This window comes from Hemiscyllium ocellatum, chromosome 4 (genome assembly GCF_020745735.1).
Source record: "Hemiscyllium ocellatum isolate sHemOce1 chromosome 4, sHemOce1.pat.X.cur, whole genome shotgun sequence".
Taxonomy (NCBI): domain Eukaryota; kingdom Metazoa; phylum Chordata; class Chondrichthyes; order Orectolobiformes; family Hemiscylliidae; genus Hemiscyllium; species Hemiscyllium ocellatum.
Window position 1 is genome coordinate 43648063 of NC_083404.1, and position 23297 is coordinate 43671359.

Here is a 23297-nt window from a genome sequence, read left to right on the forward strand (position 1 = left end):
GATTGAGTACCAACTTGCAACCAAAAACAGAAATTGCCGGAAAAGCTCAGCAGGCCTGGTAGCATCCGTGGGGATAAATCGGAGTTAACATTTCAAATCACTGGACCTGAAACATTAACTCTGATTTCTCTCCACAGATGCTGTCAGACCTGTTGAATCTTTCTGACAATTTCTATTTTTGTTCCTGATTTCCAGCATCCACAGTTCTTTCAGTTTTTACCATCTTGCCAAGCGGTCCAATGCACACCGACGGCAGGCGGTAAGAATGGGAGAGATTCCAGGCCAGCCATGTGATGGAAAGAAACATAGAGCCTCTACCTTGCTATAACTCTCGAAAACTCTGGACGACAATATGTATGATGCCACCACCAATCAGACTCCACGAATGATCTGTAATATCAGGTTCTAATCATAGAATGATACATAGAATGGAAGCCATTTGGCCCATTGTACCTGTGCTGGCTCTTTGGTACAGCAATCCACCTAGTATCCACCCCTCAGCTCTCTGTTCATTTCTCATGAAAGTAATCTAATCAGTTCATTATTTTTCCCCCAAAAAAATACCTTCACAATATTTTTTTAGAAAGCAATAATTTATGGTAGTATTACACTGGTGGCCATCTCAAATCTAACAACCAACATGGCTTTGTACATTGCATGGTACTGAAGATGGGACACCTAAAACTATTGATTAAAACAGTGTCCCAGGATTGACTGCCTTTTATTTTATCAAGGCCAGCAGAACTTTCTGGAAATCGCCAGACGTCTCAGATTTGACTGCTTCTGCCAGAGATATCTTGTACATCTCCTGATACCTCTCCTTAATGGATGGAAGATCAACCTGTTTCGAATAAAAAAAAATTCAATTTTTTTATATATAGTGGGTATGCTCTAAGGCTACCAACATTGTTATAAATACCATCTGTGGTTAACTGAAGAAGTTTGAGAAAAGAGAAAACTTAAGCAAAAAGCACATCACTACATAAAGGTAAGTGGTAGGTCAGATGATTGATCAGAATATAAAGTATTACAGAGAATGGCTAAAAGATTAATCAAGAGGAAGAAATCAGAGTGTGAGAGGAATCTCACTAGGAATTTAAGAACAGATAGCAAGAGTTTCCACAGGTTGTTATTAAGAAAAAGTAAAAACAAGTAAATTTAATGGTTGTCCTCCAGAGCATGAAAATGGGGTACAATTTGTATAGTTAATTTATAAACTCTGTCAAGTTAGATTTATATGAATTACTGGAATTTTTTTCATGTTTCAAACTGGTGACTATTCAAACCACGCTAGTGCTTCAGTTGTATACTGACATGCTGACATCCACAAAACCTCTCTACATATCACTGAATAATTAACAGGTTTATCCAGCTCAGCACGAACATGATTTAGAATGAAACAGAAAATTCTGAAAATACTCAAGGTCGACAGTATCTATGGAGAGAGAATAATGGCATTAATATTTTTGGTTGATGACCTTTCATCAGAGCTGGAAAAACGTTAAGCGGTACAACAGATTTTAAACAAATACAGAGTCAAGGAAAGGAAAGAATATAATGTGTGAAGGTCTGTGGACTCAGGAGATGGTGCAAGGCAAAATGAGAAGGTACTGGGGCAAGTAACAAAATTAAAAGTTGTGACTAGAGCAAAAGCAGAAACATGTCTAGCATCTGCTGTCTGAAACAGAAGGGGGCAGAAGATATGATTTGAAATTTGTCAAGGATTCAAAGTGCCTAATTGAAAGATGAGGACTTATTCTTGAAGCTTATTTAGAGCTTCATCGGAACTGGGCAGAAGGCCGAAGGCAGTGAAATAAGTATAACTGTGAAGCAGAGAATTGAAATGACAGGCAACTGAAAGCTCAAGGTAAAAACATTAGTTTCCATGAATCAGAGGTTAATTTATTATTTTTTGAAGCATCTGCTCGGAGCTTGTTGTTGGTCATTTTCCTACTGACTGATTTAACTGGGTTATGGTTCACATGTTAATGAAGTTTTCGCAAATGGGCCAGTGAAAGCTCTTCTCATGTATATTCCATATTTCTGCTATACAGTAAGCCAAGTTGTTTCTGCATGTTACCTCTGAGCGAGATACCACGATGCGAATCAGTGTGTCTTCATTGGTTCCTGCACCTTTCATCGCCTCATGTAACACCTCGGCAAAATATGCCTGACAGTCCTTTGTGCATTGAGCTGGTGGACATAAATGGAAAAATACAAAGTTAGGGATTTGCCAGTTCATATTTTTATATATAGAATGTGGGCACCGAAGGCTGAGCAAGCATTTATTACCCATCCCTAATTGCCCAGAGGACAGTTAAGTGACAACCATATTTCTGTAGGTCTGGGTTCACAAGTAGGCCACACCAGGTAAGGACAGCAGTTTTCCTTTCCTAAATAACATTAGTGGTTATATGGTTACTAGTAGGTTAGCTTTATATTCCAGCTTTTTAATTCAAACTTTTATTGAATTCAAATTTCACCATTTGCCATTGTGGGATTCAAACCCATGTCCCCCAGAACATTGACCAAGAGTTTGGGACTACTAGTTGAATGAGATAACCACCACACTACCACCTGTGTTCCCCCTCCTCTAATTTAAACTCTCTGAAGACATTGGCTGTACACTAGATGTAGTCCTTCTTAATCCTCTGTCGATACTCATTACCATCTGCAATTGCAGAAGGTAGATGGCATTTATATAGTGTGATTGTGATCCCTGGATATTCCAAAATAAAACTAAGCATTGGATATGAAGTAATACGTTACAATGTAGAAACTGGGGCAGCTGATTTATGCGCAAAATCCCAGTAATGGCCAGGCAATAACGTTCAGAGAGTCCTATCTTTAGGTTGTAATTGATGATCACCATTTACTAGGAGATGAGGGGGAACCCTGCTAATTTTGCTTCATAACGCAGACATGGGAATGTTTCCATTCATCTGAGAGGGCTTCCTTATCACTTCCCTGTCATGAGGTCATCAGCCTCTTGTATTTTCAGTCAATCAGCATATCCTTTTAGTCCTTTTTCTCACATCTCACTTATGAATGTAACTAGCTTTTTATTGGAAGGAACATTCGCAAATCACTGCAGCTACTCGTCAGAGGTGACTTTTACATTCTCATGACTCTCCTGAAATACCTGTGAAATTTATAGGTGACTGTCTTATTTTATGATCTTGAACACTGCTGAAAAGAGATTAGTGTTGCCAAAGCTTATCATTTTGAACTTACTAGAACAAACACAAAAATGCCAAATTTCAAACACTATGGGAGTTGTATAAATTGTAGTGGTTGTTTGAAACTTGGCATTCTTGAGTTTGTCCTGATGAGTGCAAGGCAAAATGTTTCAGCAATAATCAAGCCCTGTCATAAGAGATTACAGTTAAGGTTCCTATTTTTGATTCACCCCCATTCCACCCAAAACAAGTGAAAATGTCTATGTCTATTGTAACAAGCATTTCCATAACTTTAAAGGCCTCTATAAGGCCACCCTCAGTTTCTCTTTTCCAGAGAAAAGCCCCTCCAATTTATTATTCAATGTTTTGTTTTAGCTACAACTTATCATGCTCAGAAATCTTCTTAGTACTTTCTACAGTGCCTCAATATCCTTTAGAGTATGCTGTTGTCCCCATTCCTAATGGAAAGTGCCTCTGCACTCTTGTCAAGATGATTGCACAGTTGCTGATAAATGTGGATTAGCTATCTCTGCTTTTTGTGCCAGCACACTCTCCATCCACTATTGGTACAATGACGCATCACTATTGTATTGGCAGCTCCTCAGCCTGTATTGCAGAGAAGCTTCTCTGCCAAATAGTTTGCTTTTTAAGTACAATTTTTAAAATTCTGTCATAGGCTGTTGGCATTTTGGGCAAAACCAGCACCTAATGGCCATTCTAATTATCTTTGAGAAGATGGTGGTGAGCTGCCTTCTTGAACTGGGATAGTCCATGGGATTTCGATAAACCCATAGTGCTGTAAGGGAGGAAGTTCCAGAAATTTGACTCTTTCCCAACTTTTACTCTTAGTTAAATCATTTTGGCAGTCGTGCCTTTAACTTTATATACTTTAAATTTGAGAATTTCCTCTTAAGGAAAATATATTTTTTTAACAAGTCTCTTGGTAAATAACACTCACAAGAACTCAAGAACTAAGAATAGGAGTAGGCCGTTCAGCCATGGAAACCGGCCTGCTTTTGACAAGATCATAACTGATCTAATTATGGTCTCAGCTCCATTTTCCTACCTGTGCTTCATACCCTTGATTCTCTGATTAATAAGAAAATTTATCCAACTCATCTGACTCTGCTTCCACTGCTTTGTGAAAGAGAATTCCACACTCTAAACACCTCTTGAGAGAAACTTGCTGCCACAAGGAATAATTGTATTCAGTAGCACGTGTTTCAGAGGAAGCTAGATAAACACATGAGGGAATAGTGTGTGATGAAGAAGGTGGGAGGAGACTCATGTGGAGCGTAAACACTTGCATGGATAAATGGGAGGTTTATGTGCTTCTTTGTAAAATATCAGAATGGCGTAAAACCAACATTCCCTGCCAGTGAGTTTGATTATAATCACAGAAATGAGTTTAAAATTACACACAACTTCTGAATATTTCATTTGTTCTTGACTATCCAAGTTAATGTTTGATAAATGATCTAGATAATTCTGGTACATCAAACGGCATCCTCTAAACTTTTGTCTGTGACTAAAAATGCAAACAAATAAATTATTTCAAAATCAGAAGGAAAGCATCTAGTTATCCTTTAACATAACTGATGTTATCTTAATATAACTATATCTTAGGTGCTCAAATGGTCACGGTCAGCACAACACAGCCAAGCAGTAGTGCAGGTATAGATAGATTTTTGCTGATGAGTGCATTAAGGATTACAAAAACAAGACTTGCAAATGGAAAGACTCTACAGATCTGATTAAATGGATGTATAGTCTCAAAGGGCTGAATAGCCTGCTTCTGTACTGTTGTGCTGCTGCATGACTGATACTGATACGCTGCATCACTGAGCATTGATCTTTCAGCCTGCTTGCTCGATGTGATAATGCGGCAACAAATTTGAAAGACATTTAAGAAATAGAGAAAATTAAACTCATTTCTCAGCATAGTGTTTGAATTTTAAAGGTCCAAATTATTACCATTGTTTAATAAAACCTCACCAATTGTTAGATAGGCCTTCTTCAAATCGCCTGATGTTTCTGTTTTGATCACTTCCTCAATGGCTGTACCATAGAGCTAAATAAGAGAAATAAGAGAATGAAAAAGTATAGTCGCAGCTTCTGTTAGATAATCTGTCAGTAGTTATACTATACTTCCAGCTGTCATTCAATACACAATCTCACTGAGTCAAAAGGGTATAGGTTCACATCCCATTCTACAGACCCGAGCAATAATTCCAGCTTCACTTTCTCAGTATGATATTGAGGGAGGATTGCAATGGTGGAGGTGCTATCTCTCAAATGAGGTACTCTCTCAGATGATGTGAGCAATCCCATAGAACTAAAAGGAAGGGACTTATGTTGTTCATCCTGCACAAGTTGTCATTGTAGTGGTTGTGACAAAGTCAGCCAGGTGGACCCTATAGAGTATGAGTTCCCTGAGTGGGGCTGTTAATCTGGTCTAATCAGGGAGCCCTGGCTGACAAGAGTGTCAGAGGTTCTGTTAACTCAGAGCTGGCTCTGGGCAAGCTGGATTAATGTCAAGGACTCTCCATCTTAAATAAAGGGTGACTTGTTGATGGGATATTGGCCTCTGTGGAGTTATTTCAGTCATCTTCTCATTATTGTTTGTGGAAGCTTCCTATTTGCAAATTGCTGCCCCATTTTCTACAGTACAACAGTTACAGTAAAAGCAATGGAGAAGGTTAACGTTTGATAAGATTATAAACCTTGCACTATCTATTTTGTTATTTAATCATCTCTGTCTTCTACCCTATCACAGATGTTCCTTTTTGTTCCAAAACCAGGACAGAAATTGCTTGCGAAATTCAGCGGGTCTGGCAGCATCTGTGGGAAGAAAGCAGGGAAGGGTCCAATGATTCTTCATTAGAATTCCTTTTGGATTCTGTTTTTAGCTTCCCCCTTTTATGTGCCTCAACCTATTACATTGTTTAACTTTTCTAAATTCTGATGAAAGGCCATTGACACAATACAATTAGGTAATTTTTCTTGACCCTAGAGTGATTTGGCATGGGCAATGGTGAGAAAGTCAAGAAAATACATCAAGGATGAAAAATCAGAATCTCAACATCAAGTAACTAGTAGATACCTAGTGGCAGCAGCTTGTCAAAGTCTTGCCCCAGCCATTATTGCTTTCCTCTCCACTACTCCAGCTATCAGCACCTGAAACGCAAAGTGTGGAGCCAACTTGCCTTTTCCGGCCATGTCCTCAGTGATAATGACCAAGTACCACAGTGTAATGGGCAAGTTCTTATAGTGCAGACTCTAAAGTGGTGAGCAGTTTGACTTTAAACATGGAGCCAATATTGTGCTTCTGTCACTTGATTGCTCAGGTAGGGTATTGAAGAACCTGGTTGCATAATTAATGAAGTGAAGAGTGGAAGATTACATATGCAAAGTCACTCTGAACCATGGAACATCGGGTGCCAAGAATCTCAGTCAACCAAACACTTGAACTGAAAATAGGAAAATTCTACTCATTTGCTTTGTTTCTCTCACCACAATATTGCCCAACCTTCCAGAAACTTCCAGCATTTTTTATCTTTCGTTCAGATTCATGCCAGTCAGAATATTTGTCATTCTAACATTCTCAAAGTTATATAATAATTATTGAAGTCAAATAATGGATAATAAATGGATAAAATAAAAGGAAGACTTACATTTATATAGCACTTTCCAAAACCATCTGGGGTCTCATAGTATTTTATAGACAATTAAATATTTATGAAGGTTAGGCATTGTGGAAGCCATTTGGGCACAGCAAGCTCCCATGAACAGGGATGTGATATTGGCCAGATGATCTGTTTTTCTGATGTTGGTTGAGGGATAAATATTGGCCAAGGACACCAGGGACAACTTTTCTGCTCTTCTTTGAAATATTGCCCTAGGATATTTTACATCCACCAAAAAAGGTAACCAGGGATCTAGTTTAACATCGCATCCAAACACCACAGCTCTGGCAGAGGTAGTGTAATGGCATGTAAGCAAAGGGTTTTATGCTTAAACACTTGTGAGCAATCAGAAAGAATATGACTGACAGGGCTACCATGACAGCAACTTGATCCCTGTGGCAATTTCTTGTTGAATATTCCAATTTTCATTTTGGTCAGGTACTTCAAAGCTAAGACAGCAATAAACATTTCTAGTGGGACTAACTGTTGAGCATGAATTTCTTGTGTAAGAGATGAACTTCACAGTCACATGACCTGGAAACAAACAGCAGACATTCAGGAGGGAGGGGTTGATACAGTGGTAATTATAAAAAGTTATTAACTGAGTGTCTGTTATTTTTTGTATCTACTACTTTTTGTATCACACCTACTGACTCGTTTAGTGTGAAGACGTGTTAATTAACTTCCCCCCTAAATGGCCTGGCTCTGAATTTAAGGTAGTGTTCCTTCATTCTAAACTCATCTGATTTTATACAAAGATAAGTTGGAACAACTGACACAGCAAATTATACTTACTGTTTCATAGGCTTTAAAAGTAGCTCTTAACTGCAAACAGTTCCTTTTCGTTAAAACAGTATTAAATGCCAGTTCATCTGTGCCCCAGCGGTTTTCGCCAGCCTGTGAATAGAAATAAGTTTTTAATTTGAAAGTGATAGCTAATAATATCTTACCATTGATTGGGAGCTATAGTTTTAGTGTTAATATCATTGCCCTAGTAATCCAGAACTAAGGCTGATATTGTGGGCACATGAGCTCAAATTCCACATGATAGTCAATGGAATTTAAATTCAATTATTCAATTGGAACTATAATGTTAGTCTCAGTACTGGTGGTCATGGCAACTAGTATCAATTGTTGTAACAAACAAGTCTGGTTCATCTGTGTCCACTGCAATTCCTTCCAGATCTAAGTACTGACCTACAGCATCCTAATTGACTCTTAGCTGCATTCTTGAGGGTAACTATGGATAGACAACAACTTCTGTACTTGCCAGTGATACTCATATCCATATAAAAAAGAAAGTCCATAAATTGTTTGGATTGTATTATGTTTAGTTACCTCATATAGCTCTTTTGCATCTTTTTCAGCCAGGTTTACGTTGACTTCAATTCCTTCATCTCTGTTAGCCTACATTTAGACAATAATCAACAATGTTAGCCAAGTTAATACTTTATATTAGCATATTTTTAAATGCACAATGCAGCTTTACTCTATACAGTTGGAATGATATGCAGATAAGGATTGTTATATTGAATAATACAGGGAACATGTGATCCAAGCAAATGGAACCATTGTCTAATTTTCTTGCTGTGTCAGCAAGAACGTTGTTTTCAACAACTTCCGGCCTTAATCATATCTTTTAATTACTGGTTGATTATCCAAATATTATTCACATTCCAATTTGAATTGTCTCCTGTACCTTTTGATAGTAACAATTTTACTTAACAGTCACAAAGTTCCAGTGTCAAGTCCTACTCTAGCAGTTAAGCAGAAAAGTGAGAGCTGATACAGTACTGAGGGGATGCTGTATTGTCAGAGGTATTACTTTTTGGCTGAGAAGTTAAACTAAGGCCCTGCCACCAATTCAGGGGGATGTAGAAGATTTTATGCCATTATTCTGAAGGAGAGCAGGGGAATCACCCCTAGTACCCTGGTTAATATTCATCCATAAAGAAACATTGTAGTGCTAAGATGTTTTCAGAATCATTAAGTGACCTTTGGTGAAACTTTCACAAACTTCAACTCTTGATCAATCAGTATTGTTTTCATCCTGTGGCCCCATTACCTTGGAATAATCCTGTTCTCAATTTTATTGGTTGCCTTACACACAAATTTTGAATATATCTTCCCCTTTGAAATGTTGTTTTGAACTTCTAATCTCTGTTGTTTTCATTAGCTGTTTTCAGCCTTGGCACTTGTTTATGTACAGTTTGGCAAAAGAACCACAGAGAGTGAGGAGGGAATGTGTTTTCTGGAGGTTGATGTTACAATTGGAATAATGTGATAGCCCCTTTAAGGCCCATGGGATTCACTAGTTAATAGCCTTGTGGAGCTTGTTGAGTATGTTCCCTTGATAACAGGCAATGGCCTGCCCAACTGAAACTCATCAACTGGGCCCTAAGCAGATGTAGCAGGCATAATGGTAGTGTCCCTACCCTTGGTCCAGAAGGCCTATGTCCCACCAGTTCCAAATGTTGGTTAAAAAAATTAATTAACTGACCAGCCTACGTATGCCTTGAGTATTGGTTCTATTTTAATGGTCAACAATAAATTATGCTCCTTTCCAGTCAGGTTTCCTGGGTTATTGTAAATATGCAGTCAAAAAATGTGATGAAAGTAGCTCAGTGGTAATTTTCAAAGGGGAATTGCATAAATATTTGAAAAGGGGAAAGAGCTGCAGTGCTGTTGGTCAGGAGCAGTGGGATTAATCGAATAGTGACATCAAATAGCTGGCATAAATATAATTGACTGAATGGCCTCCTTTGTGCAATATAATTCCATGATTCTATATTATTGCTCTATATACATGTTTGTAGTGAAATTTCAGGGGTTCATTTTGATGGACCGTTTTTGAATAATACAATTTATTTTTAAAAAAACAAATCTCTTTAATTTTATAGGTTATTGTATTAGTTGAATCTTTAACTTGTCAATTCTTTTACTATCAATTTGCACATTGAATGGAGCATTCATGACTTGAAATATCTTTGTCAGAGCAGTGAGTTGGAAATGCTATTTGTACATACCTCAAGCAATGAGAGCAGCAATTTCCTCAGCGTGCCACTGGTGTCACCTTGAACATCAATTGTTAGATCATTTGAAAACACTGCCAGGACAAAGGAGAAAGGGTTACCATGTGCAATATTGTTCAATATGATGTGAAATGATTAGAGTCACGGACTCACGGAGCATGGAAACAGACCTGTCAGTCCAACTCATCTGAGCTGATCAGACATTCCAATCTGACATCGCCCCATTTGCCAGCATTTGGCCCATATCCCTCTAAACCCCTCCTATTCATATACCCATCTCAATGCCAATTTGAAATGGAAGAAAAGGAATTGTTGGTGCCCTTTCATCGGTAGATTCCCCCAAGCCATACCTAAGCTGAAATTGCTTCCTTTCTTGAATCTATTTTTCCTCCCCTTATCATTACCTACATCTTCTTCCTTTTGGTACTTTAACAGCTTCCACTTTTGTGGCCTATTCCTTTAATTTATACTGTAGATGTCTAATTCCTCTAAATCCGCATTTCCCACCAGGATGGTCTGACGGCTTTCCACTACTTCTTTAAAAGAGGTGCAATGGTCCTCACCCACTATCATCCTCCTCTATCCGCAAGAAATTGTTCTCATGTTGAACAAGTTCTCCTTGAACTCCACCACTTGCATCCTCCAAATAAAGGTATTGCTCTGGAAACCTAGCTGGATGACTGCCTTTTTGTGAGACATACAGAACATTTTTTTTTCTGGTCTTGCTCAGGTGCACTCCCTCTTCTCTTTTTCCAGTATATTAATGACTACATCACTGCCATTTCCTGCTGAAACTTGGATCCGGAAAATTTACTTTGTTTCAAATTTACCCTCTTTCCTCCCTTTCACATGGTTCATCTCTGACTCCTCCTTTCCCTTCCTCAACTTCTCTGTCTCCATTTCTGGGGGTAGGCTATTGATCAATATCTACTATAATTCCACTGCTAACCACAGTCATCTTAACTACACTTCCTTACCACCCCATTTCCAGTAGACTCCATTCTATTCTCCCAGTTTCTCTATCCACATTAATATGGCTTTTTTCCCCCTGTATTAAAGATTTCCTGCATCACTGTTGTCAAAACTCTAGAATATATCTGTCCCATTTCACACTGTTCTCTTCTCACCCCTTTCCGCCCCCCACTCAGAAAAATTAGAACAAGAAACCAAATGTTTATCATAAGGTGAGTTTAAAGATGTTTCTCAGATGTGATGTTAAACTGAGTCCCTGTCTGCCTTTTTAGATGAATGTAAACGACTCTATGGCACAACTTTGAAGATTCTCCGTTGACCATTGCTTGCCCCTCAATGATCACACTCCAACTGGAGGTTGTGTTGTAAAACTACAAGTAGTCAACACTTAAATAACATCGCCGCCATCACTGATACGAAACTTTTAATTCCATAATTACTCAATTGACTGAATCTGATTTGCAAACTGCTATGGTGGAATTGTGAACGCACATCTACAGATGTCAACGATTCACTAATCCAGCAATGTAACTATTGTACTATCACACTCAAATTCCCAGGGTACTGAAGGGACGCAGTGAACAGCTCAGACAATTAGACTTCTGCACTGAAACAGTGAAAATCCTTGGCTGTGGTTTAACTAAAAGTTAGATGTTAAATGAAATATTGATGCAAGAGCTCATGCCATGATTGATACTTCAGAACTCCAAACCAGGAATATGCAGAGATCATATGGCTGGAATTCCTCTTTAAATTAATGAGAAATTTAATTGGGCAATCGTGTAAAACAGTCATTTTGTTCATTTTTGCCCACCCACCAACTTTCCTAACATTCCTGCTCCCAATCTGTTATCATCCCCTTCAAATCTAGAATACAGTGAAGAATCAAAAATTGGACATACAACATCATATCTGACTTCCAGAATCATCAAATGGTTACAGCATAGAAGACGATACCAATTCTCAAAAAGTGCAATTGTCTCACCTCCAAACTTTCCCATTAGCCCTGCAAGTATTTTCCATTAAATAATTATCCAATTCTGTTTTTAAAATCATGATTGACTCTGCCTCTCAGGTATTCCACATGCTACCCAGTCACTGCATGGTCGCCTTTGGTTCTTTTGCCATTCATCTTAAAAAGGTATCCTCTGTTTCTCAAGCCTTCTCTCAACAGGAACAGTTTCTTTCTCAATCTCAATTTATTTTGAACACTTCAATTAAATTTCTTCTGAACCTTCTCTCCTCAAGATATCCTTGTCAGAGGCAGGGACAGAAATAATGGAATAAGAATAAACCATCTTGCCCCATAAATGATGTGAAGTTTGCAGCCATTTGAACTTGTTTGCCCTTGTGCAGTAATACTGTTATTTGAAAGATGCAGGCAGCCTTGGCATTGGAAGCTTTGTGATTGCCAGAAATTCATTACTTTTGGTACAGCCTTACATACATTTAGAGAAAAGATAGACAGCAGGCCATAGGATAATTGTGCACTATTATATACATAATATCCATTGAATCGAATAAAAAGAGTATCTTTCCCTATGCACTGAACAAAAAGAGATCAAAATTTGAAATTTTAATAACATTTTAACAGAATTACATATATTTCATTGTAATGTTATTGCTTAATTAGTAAATGTAAGTGGCTTTCTTTTTTGAAAGTAACACTTACTTTGCTTGTATGCTTCTTTGATGGCTGTAATTTGCTGAAAAGGAATAATAATAGACTAATAATTACATCTTATAAGAGGTTTTGGTTTCATGTAGAGTTTTTGATAAACAAAATAAAGGCAGAAAATGTTGGAAACACACGGTAGGTCAGACAGTGTCTTGGAGTGCAGGAAAAGGAGCGATTAGCCCTTGAGCCTGTCCCATACCATTCAATGAAACCGTGGCTGAATTGTTTGTAAACTCCAGCCAGCCACCTCTCTGAAGAGAGAAGCAAAGTTAAAATTTCAGGTTGATGCCTGAACAAGATCTGTTTGAAGTTAGAAGTGACCAGCTTTTGAGTTGATGCAAAGTCAGGGAAAGTTTGTTCGGTTTGGGGAATGGTGGTGTCCGTGTTTGGGGAGAGGGACGTTGGTGCAGGAGAGGAAACAAGATGCATGCAGGGAAAATACAAAATGGTCTGTGATAAAGTAGAGGATGAGAGTAACAAAGCAGAGAAAGGGATGATGGTGCAAGGCAGAAGGAGGTGACAAAATTAACAAGAAAAAAAAGGCTCCAGAAAAGCAGTTACTGAAGATTCAAGAGCGAATAGATGCTATGGTTAAGAGCTGAAGGTATTAAATTCAGTGTTAAGTTGGATGTCTGTAAAGTGCCTAATTGAAAGATGGGGTCCTGTTTCTTGTGCTTACATTGAGCTATGCAGGAGGCCAAAGACATAGAAGTCAGAATTGTAGTAAGGAGGAGAACTAAAATGACAAACAATGGGAAGTTTTCAAACTGAACATGAAGTAAAACAAAGGGATTATGAATGTTTAGTGTTATTCATCTGATAGATTAGACTAGCAAAACACTGTAGATGCTGGGAGTCATACATAAGAACAGAAACTAGAAACTCTACACGGTTGGCAGTATCTCTGGTGAGATAATGAGCTTAAATTTCAAGTTCTACTGAATTCATTAAGGTAAGGTGGTGTAGGACATGAGGTGTGGGGCTGTATACTGGGATGGAAAAGTTGCAAACTTATAGGTTTAAGAGCCAGGGAGTCCAAATTCAATTGCTTGTCAAGGAGCACAGGAAAAATGGACTGAATGATGCTCATCTATGCTATATGATACTGTGTTGCAGGTCTTCATCTTTCCTGAAGTTTAATTGGAGTCACAATATATTCATTAATAAATATAACTTATCGATATAGTTCAAATCTATGCATACTGAGTTGGCCCGTGTGCAAAGAATCTCAATGAGCAATTCTTCATTAGTTCCAGCTCCTTTCATTGCCTCCTTCAGCAACTTGGCATCAAATTCACAGGGACGGTCTAGCATGGCCAAAATTGTCTTTTCTAAGCACCCGCTCAGATCTCCTTTTAGCACTTTTTCCATATCCTAGAGAAAAACAGGAAGAAAAAGAGATATTCCACTGTGATTTTCCTCCTTCCAGGTTTCTTTGGGGAATATTAAATCACATTATTAATTTCCCAGTCCACCAGGTTATAACCATCATCTATGGATACATTACTGGGTGGGCAACAAACACTTGGACCTCCTCAGTTGAAAGCAAGTTTTTAAATTCATTAATGGGATGTGTGATGTCCACTCACAAAGATCTTAAGAAGATGGTGGTGAGAGACTTTTCTATACTGGAGCAACCCATCTGCTTTAGGTACACCAATAGTGCTTTTAGGAAGTAAGTTCAAGGAATTGACCCAGCAATGAAAAAGTTTCAAATGCAATGAATGAACAAATTTGAATGAAATAGATTTTGACTTTGCACCATTTAGTTCAATTGTGTGAAAATCTCCCCTTTAGATTTGGGCACAAAATGTGTGAAACAGGAATGCACAGTTTAATGTGAAATTGCATTGGTTCAGCATCCATTTATCATGCTAGCAGTGTATTAAATTTTATTTCAGCCTTGTCACAATTGTACTTACTTTTCCATACAAAGCTCTGTACTTCTCTTTTATCTTTTGTCTCTGTGCTGTTGTACGATTTGCAAGGATTTTGATGATAGCAACTTCATCTGTTCCTAAAAGTAAAATAGCAAATCATGTGGATGAGTTAAATAGGGACATATTCCACAGAACTAAGATTCAGGGATTGTGCAATTGAGATGATTAAGGGATTTTATAGGGTAGAGAACATAAAACTTAAGAACGGTGGTTCAGTGGTTAGCACTGCTGGCTCACAGCGCCAGGGACCCAGGGATGATTCCAGCCTTGGGCGACTGTCTGTGTGGAGTTTGTACATGCTCCCCATGTCTGTGTGGGTTTCCTTCAGGTGTTCTGGTTTCCCCCTACAGTCCAAAGATGTGCAAGTTAGGTGAATTGGCCACGCTAAATTGCCCATAGTTTTTGGGGTGTGTAGATTAGGTGCATTGTCAGGAGAAATGTAAAGTAATAATGTAGGGGAATGGGTCTGGGTGGTTTACTCTATGGAGGGTCGGTGTGGACTTGTTGAGCCAAATGACCTGTTTCCACACTTAGAGAATTTGAAATTCTAAACATACGAAATAGGAGCAAGATTAGGCCAATCAGCACTATAAACCTGCTCAAACATGGAACAAATTAATGGTTGGAACATATATCCAACTATACCTGCTCATATTATCTCCGTATCCTTTAATTCCCCCAGTTACAAGCCTCTGAGTTGAATATATTCAGTTACTGAGAATCCATTGCTCTAGGGGATAAAGAATTCCAAGTATTCATAACCCTCTGAGTGAAGAAATTTCTCTTCCTCATAATCCTAAATGATTGACCATTTATCCGGTGACTGCTTTTGTGTTCTAGATTCCTCAACTTCGGGACATTTCCTCAACATCTACCCCTTCAAACCCCTTAAGATTTCTTTTTGTTTCAATTAGATAACTTCACATTCTTCTAAATTCCAGGGCACATTGACCTAGTTTACTCAAGAGTGAGAGAATCTATTGCCTCAACTGAGAAGAGTCCACTACAAGAAGACAAATTCTTAAGATTAAATCCAGACCCAGGAGTGACACCAGAAAGTATCTCTTTCATTCTATGAGTTATGGAAATCTCGAACTGTCTCCCCAAAAAAGTATTGAGGCTGGGAATGAACTGAAATTTTAAAAACGGTGAGTGATAGATCTTGTTAAGTAAGTGTATTAAGAGTTACAAAGCCAAGATGGCTAAGTGGAGTTAAGACTAACCATGACCTCATAAATAGTAGAACAGAATTGAGAGGCAGAATAACATCCTCCTATTTCTGAGTTCCTAATTACTCTGGTTTATAGCTTTACAAAATAAAATATTCAGCTTCCAACCTGTCAGGATATTCTGCACCAACCAATACACAAAATTTATTATCAAAATAAATTTATTTAAATATTTAAGATTTTTGTGGCTGATTGACATACAGTACATTAATTAATGGAGCATGACCATTGGGAATGGTCTTGATAAAATCAGTAACCTTAAATTTTATGCTAATGTACAGTATGTTAGAGTATTCTGAAGACATTTACATACATCAGAATCCACTACAGCTTCACTTACATCATCAGTGTAGTGAGCTGTTGAGGAAAGGGACAAACAGAGAGATGGGGGTGCTCTGTACCAGGGAGACAAGTTAGATTGCAGTCAAAACACTGATAACATGGCTGCTTATGTTTTAGGTCAGATACCTTGGCTAGGGAAGAGATGTTCAAGCCCATAGAGATGATGCGCAGAGATGTGTAGATGGGCATGATGAAGTTTTGAGAGGGAGAAACAGACATTCACAAATTGAGTGAACAAACATTTCATGACTCAAGATTATGAAAATTCATGTTTCAAGACTTCCAGAGACTGGGGTGAATGTAACATGGTACTGCACTGTGGTGACATGATGTTTTACATTGATTGCTGTTTGAGTTCAATTTCTTCAGGGTTTTATTTTTTGATCAGTGCCAAATTTCAGTGATTATGCAATTTTTCATTTTCATTGTTAATTATTCACTTGGATGTAACTTTTGATGCACAGGCAATGTATCCACAACAAATTTCCAAATAGCCAATAAAGTATAAGTTGAATGGAACTAAAATTAAAGGTAGGTAAGTTTAGAATATTTTGTAAGGGAATTTTATTCAATCAAGATCGATAAATTGAGAAATGCACTGACAACAACAGCTTAAAATTATACAGTGCCTTGAACACAGCAAAACATCCTGAGATGTCTAGCAACTGTGTAACGAAACAGAATTGATGCTGAGCCAAAGAAAAGGAGAAATTAATTAGAACCATTGATCAAAATCTTGGACAAAGACTGTCTTAAATGAGGAGACAGAGGTAGAGAATCAGGAATATTCAACACCAACAACATGCATTATATAGCACCTTCAATGTAGTAAATCATTTTAGGGTCAATGCTGTATTTGACACTAATCCATGTATAATCTAACAGTAGCATTTTGAGAGTGTTTTCGAAGAAGAGAGGAAAGCTGAGATGTCAAGAGGTTTGGGAGGAGCCGAGGGTTGTGAGGGGGTCAGATTCCAGATCTTAGGGCCTTGACTTCATGATAGAGCAATGAACATTAGTGATATACAGGAGACCAGAATTAGAGGAATTCACCAACGAAGATAACAGACTGAAAATATTGGTATTATTCAGAATGTGAGCTGAAAATGTGTTGCTGGAAAAGCGCAGCAGGTCAGGCAGCATCCAAGGAACAGGAAATTCGACGTTTCGGGCATAAGCCCTTCATCAGGAATGAGGAAAGTGTGCCCAGCAGGCTAAGATAAAAGGTAGGGAGGAGGGACTTGGGGGAGGGGCGATGGAGATGTGATAGGTGGAAGGAGGTCAAGGTGAGGGTGATAAGCCGGAGTAGGGTGGGGGCGGAGAGGTCAGGAAGAAGATTGCAAGTTAGGAAGACAGTGCTGAGTTCGAGGGATTCGACTGTGACAAGATGGGGGGAGGGGAAACTCAGATGAACTCAGATTTCTCCAGTTTCCTCATTTCCCCTCCCCCCACCTTGTCACAGTCGAATCCCTCGAACTCAGCACCGCCCTCCTAATCTGCAATCCTCTTCCTGACCTCTCTGCCCCCACCCCACTCCGGCCTATCACCCTCACCTTGACCTCCTTCCACCTATCACATCTCCATCGCCCCTCCCCCAAGTCCCTCCTCCCTACCTTTTATCTTAGCTTGCTGGACACACTTTCCTCATTCCTGATGAAGGGCTTATGCCCGAAACGTCGAATTTCCTGTTCCTTGGATGCTGCCTGACCTGCTGCGCTTTTCCAGCAACTCATTTTCAGCTCTGATACTCCAGCATCTGCAGACCTCACTTTCTCCTCGATTATTCAGAATGTTTTTATTCTTCCCAGTGAGACCTTACAGGAAGCAAGTGACAGGGGCCATGATAGGATGGATAATAAAAGCATGTTTCTGGTCATGAGAGGCTTGAACTAGGGGTGCAGTTTGAAAATCAAGGAATGTACAATATAAAACAGAGGAGGATTTCTTTTTCCCCTGAGACAGTCATGATTCTTTGAACTTCTCATCCACTTAGCGCATTGGAGGCCGATTAATTGAATGATTTTAAGACAGAGATAGATAGATTTTTGATTATCAAAGGAATAAATGGTATTTAGAACAGGCAGAATGTGAAGTTGAGGCTGCAGTCATACCAGTTAAGCTGTTGTTGAAAGACCGAGCAGTCTAGTTCAGTTTAATGGCCTACTCTTGCTCTTAAATTATAGCAATGTTATTGGAAGGGAAACCAGAAGTATTGTTTTTAAACTTTTATAAATGGCTTTCAGGTTCCCAAATATTTTAGGAAATGACTGAAGAAGGGAATGGAAACAGAAAGTGTTGGAGAAACACAGGAGCTCTGGCAGCATCCACACAGTGGGAAAAAAAGTTAATCTTTTGAGGTCAATGACGCTTCATCAGGTGACAAAATATGTTTCAGATTTCCAGCATCCACAGCTCTTTGTGTTTGTTTTAGGAAATGTAAAGTTTATTTCCGTTTAGAGCTTTGTTAAACAAAAGGCCCCAGGAACTGTAAAACTCTAACTGTTAAGAGACTTGTTTGATAGCCTCATGATATTGATAAACCACAGCTTTTATCTAAGTTATTCCAACTAAGGTGCTTATGTACTGATAGTCAAGAATGATGCATATATTTTTGCATGGCTTAGGAAGATATGAAAATATATTTGCAATAAACTGGATTAGCAATATGCACCATTGCTGACCTCTATTGTTCATTAAGCAAAGTACAACTGCGGTTTCTTCCTCAAGCTGTCTTGACATTGTGTAACAACGAACTTGTGTATTACCATTGCGGACGTATGAACTATGTTTGCTAATGTTGAGGGGGGTTTGGCTTTTGTTTCAATTCAATAAATGAAATAGTTGCATTTATATAGCATATTTCATGACCTCATATTGTCCAAAGTGTTTTATAGCCAATGACACATATTTGAATTACACTTATTGTTATAATACAGGAAGTTTGCTGGTCAATTTGTTCACAGCAAGATTCCTCAAACAGCAATGAAATAAATGATAATCTGCTGTGGTGACATTAGTTCAGGGATAAAAATTAGTCAGAACAGCAGGAAGAACTCTGCTTTAAATATTGAATCCTATAAACTAAAGCCCCCTCAGATGGTTTTAACACCAGGACCAACAAAGGGCAACTCTTACAGCACAGCACTTCCTTAATACTGCACCCCAGATATGCTAGCCAAGGTAATATGCTCAAGTCTCTGGAATGTTATTACAAACCCATTTCCTTCTGAATCAGAGGCAAGAGTGCTCCCACTGAACCATGACTGACACCTTTCATAAGTGGCAAGGTTGAAAATATATAGTTGAAAATATATGTCTCCTTGTAAGCATTAGTTTCGACAATTGTTCTTTTTGCTATTGTAGTGAGTTGAGAACATTGGGGTGGCCTTTTATCACCTTGAACAGTCAGGAAATTACAATACAGATCGCTGTTTGTTTTTAACAGGGCATATGTAAAATGGGTCGGATTAGGGTTAGGGTTAGCTAAACCACTCTAGGGCTGATCACTCCTACACCAGGTGGGTGGGTGCTGAACTCAACTGCTTTCAACAGCTGTAGATATTACAGGGACAATATTATAAATATTTATTTTGATTACACACTGTATGATGTGAAGAGGAGGCTGGAAATAAAATAATGCAGTGTGACCCCATTTTAATGCCTCAGTCTAGATGTCACTCCAGAGTCAAAGAGTCATAGAGTCACACAGCACGGAAACATACCCTATGGTCCAACATGTCCATGCTGACCAGATATCCTAAACTAATCTAGCCCCATTTGCCAGCATTTGGCCCATGTGCCTCTGAACCATTCCTATTCATATACCCACCCAGATGCTTATTAAATGTCGTAATTGTACTAGCCTCCACTACTTCCTCTGGCAGCTCATTCCCACACGTACCACCCTTGATGTGAAAATGTCGCCTCTTAGGTCCTTTTTAAATCTTCCCTTCTCACCTTAAATCGATGCTCTCCAATTTTGGACTCACCCACCACGACGAAAATACCTTATCTATTTACCCTATCCATGCCCCTCGTGATTTTATAAACCTCTATAAGGTCTCCCCTCAGCTTCTGACACTCCAGAGAAAACAGCCCTAGTCTATTCAGGCCCCCCCCCCACCCCCATAGCTCAAACCCTCCAAATCTGGCAACATCCTTGTAAATCATTTCCGAATACTTTCAAGTTTCACAACATCCTTACTGTAGCAAGGAGACCAGAATTGAATGGAGTACTCCAAAAGTGGCCAAAACAATATCATGTATAGCTGCAACATGACCTCCCATTTCCTAGACTCAATGCACTGACTAATAAAAGCAAGCATACCAAACACCTTTGTCACTATCCTATCTACCTGCGACCCCACTTTCAAGGAGATATGAACCTGCACTCCAAGGTCTCTTTGTTCAGGAACACTCCCCAGGACCTTACCATTAAGTGCATAAGTCCTGCCCTGTTTTGCCTTTCCAAAATGCAAGACCTCACAATTATCTAAATTAAACTCCATTTGCCACTCCTTGTCCCATTGGCTCATCTGATCAAGATCCCGTTGTGCTCTGAGGTAACCTTCTTCGCTGTCTACAACATCTCCAATTTTGGTGTCATCTGCAAACTTATTAACTATACCTCCTACGTTCACATTCAAATCATTTATATAAATTACAAAAAGCAGTCGACCCAGCAGTGATTGATTAAAAATTTGGACAGGTAAGAGAGTTGGTGAGAGCTGGGAGATGAGCAGCTTCAGTTGTTGAGCAGGAGGGGCAGGAGGACAAACTAAAATGAGCACCTGCCAATTACAGGCTCTTGATGCAACACCAATCATACCTCAAAATGTAGTACATTGGGCTGTATCCAACAACAAAGATATAGAGATACTGGTGTTGCACTGGTGTGGACAAAGTCAGATGTCACATGACATCAGGTTATCATCCATCAGGCTTATTTAAAATCACAAACTTTTGGAGCGCTGCTCCTTCGTCAGACGAAGACTATAACCTGGTGGCATGTAACATCTGTCTTTGTCTACCAACAAAAGCAAAGCAAGGATATAAAAGAGCTTCACAACATGTCAGAAATCAATTATGATCAACACTGCAGACATTGCTGCTTCAGAGTTCATGACGGCATCAGTGGTGGGCAAGTTGTTGGAGGGAATCCTGAGGGACAGGATTTACATGTATTTAGAAAAGCATTGGACTGATTATGGATAGTCAACGTGGCTTTGTGCATGGGAAATGTGTCTCATAAACTTGAACTGAGTTTTTTGATGGAGTAATGAAGAGGACCGATGAGAGCAGAGAGATGGATGTGATCTATATGGACTTCAGTAAGGCACTCGAAAAAATTCCTCATGGTAGACTGGTTAGCAAGGTTAGATCACATGGAATACAGGGAGAACTAGCCATTTGGATACAGAACTGGCTTGAAGGTGGAAAACAGAGGGTGGTGGTGGAGGGTTCAGACTGGCGGCCTGTGACTAATGGTGTGCCACAAGGATTGGTCCACTACTTTTCATTTTTTATGTAAATGATTTGAATGTGAAGTTAGGAGGTATAGTTAGTAAGTTTGCAGATGACACCAAAATTGGAAGTGTAGTCAACAGTGAGGAAGGTTACCTCAGAATACAATGGGATCTTGATCAGATGGGCCAAGGGGCCGAGGAGTAGCAGATAGAGTTTAATTTAGACAAACGTGAGGTGAGGTGCTGCATTTTGGAAAGGCAAATCAGACATTACCATCCTACACTTAATGGTAAGGTCCAAGGGAGTGTTGTTGAACAAAGAGTCCTTGGAGTTCAGGTTCATAGTTCCTTGGAAGTGGAATCGCAGGTAGATAGAATAGTGAAGAAGGATTTTGGTATGCTTTCTTTTATTGATCAGAGCATTGAGTATAGGAGTTGGGAGGTCATGTTGCGGCTGTACAGGACATTGTTTAGGCCACCTTTGGAATATTGTGTGCAATTCTGGTCTCTGTCTCTGTTCTGTCGGAAGGATGTTGTGAAACTTAAAAGTGTTCAGAAAAGTTCTACAGGGATATTGCCAGGTTTGGAAGGTTTCAGCTATAGAGAGAGGCTGAAATGGCTGGAGCACTTTTCCCTGGAGTGTTGGAGGCTGAGGGGTGACCTTATAGAGGTTTATAAAATCATGAGGGGTATGGATAGAGTAAATAGACAACGTCTTTTCTGTGGGGTGGGGGAGTCCAGAACTAGAGGGCATAGGTTTACAGTGAGAGGGGGAAAAAAATTAAAAGGGACCTGAGGGGTAACTTTTTCATGCAGAGGGTGGTGCGTGTATGGAATGAGCTGCCAGAGGAGTGAGTGAAGGCTGGTACAATTATTACATTTGAAAGGCATCTGGATCAGTATATGAATAGGGAGTGTTTAAGGGGAAATTGCTGGCATATGGGACTAGATTAATTTAGGATATCTGGTCAGCATGGACAAGTTGGACCAAAGAGTCTGCTTCCATTCTGTACATCTCCATGACTTTATGACTCTATCCCAAAATCTTATCTTGTGATTCGTGGGAAACCCTGTCATAAGATCTCTTGGCACAGAAATTTAGCCTGTGTACCCATGCTTGTTCTTTGAAACTGCAAGTCATGTAATCCCATGCCCCCCATTTTTCCCCATGTAACCCTGCAAATTAATCCTCAAATATGTGTCTGATGACTCTATTCAAGTACCATGTTACAAATCTTAATAGCCCTCAAAATGAAGAAACTTCTCCTCTGTTCCCCTTAAATTCTTTTGTCAGTTATTTAAACTATGACATTCAGTTCCATGCCAACTTGCTGAGAGAAACAGACAGTCCCCATTCACTCCTTATATCAATTCCCTTATCTTTGATACCAATGTTAAACCGTCACCTGGAATTTCTTCCACTGAGATCATTAAACAAAAATCTGTGGTCTCTGTCTTTAATATTTTTTTATCTGGTTCTTCTGCAATGAGATTTGGAATTGGAGGCATCTGCTCGAAGTGCCTCAACAAATTTTGCAATGATTCTCTGCGTGTGCATTCCTATCAAGTGAGGCATTTGGTTTTAAGTGCCAGGGTGAAAGGAAGTCCACTGATGATTGATGTAACAGTAGACTACAAATATGACATATTCAAGCATACATTTGATGCTGTAGCCAATACAACCCAAAGGAATGTTGGCTGGAAAGTGGAACTGTTTTTTTGGGTATGCTTTGGTCTGTTTGCCTGCAATGCCTCAATCTCACGAAGTGTAACC

At 39.1% G+C, this 23297-nt stretch overlaps 1 protein-coding gene across 1 annotated transcript; it reads right to left on the reverse strand.

Moving 5' to 3' along the window:
• Positions 1 to 707: 707 nt before the first annotated feature.
• Positions 708 to 18797, reverse strand: LOC132815192 (annexin A13-like). The gene is made up of 10 exons (XM_060824008.1): positions 18740 to 18797; positions 14470 to 14564; positions 13751 to 13921; positions 12542 to 12575; positions 9892 to 9971; positions 8204 to 8272; positions 7661 to 7762; positions 5175 to 5250; positions 2081 to 2193; positions 708 to 841 (listed from the first exon to the last, which is right to left on the reverse strand). The coding sequence occupies exons 1-10, from the start codon at positions 18795 to 18797 to the stop codon at positions 722 to 724; spliced, it is 918 nt and encodes a 305-aa protein (XP_060679991.1). The 3' UTR covers positions 708 to 721.
• Positions 18798 to 23297: the final 4500 nt, after the last annotated feature.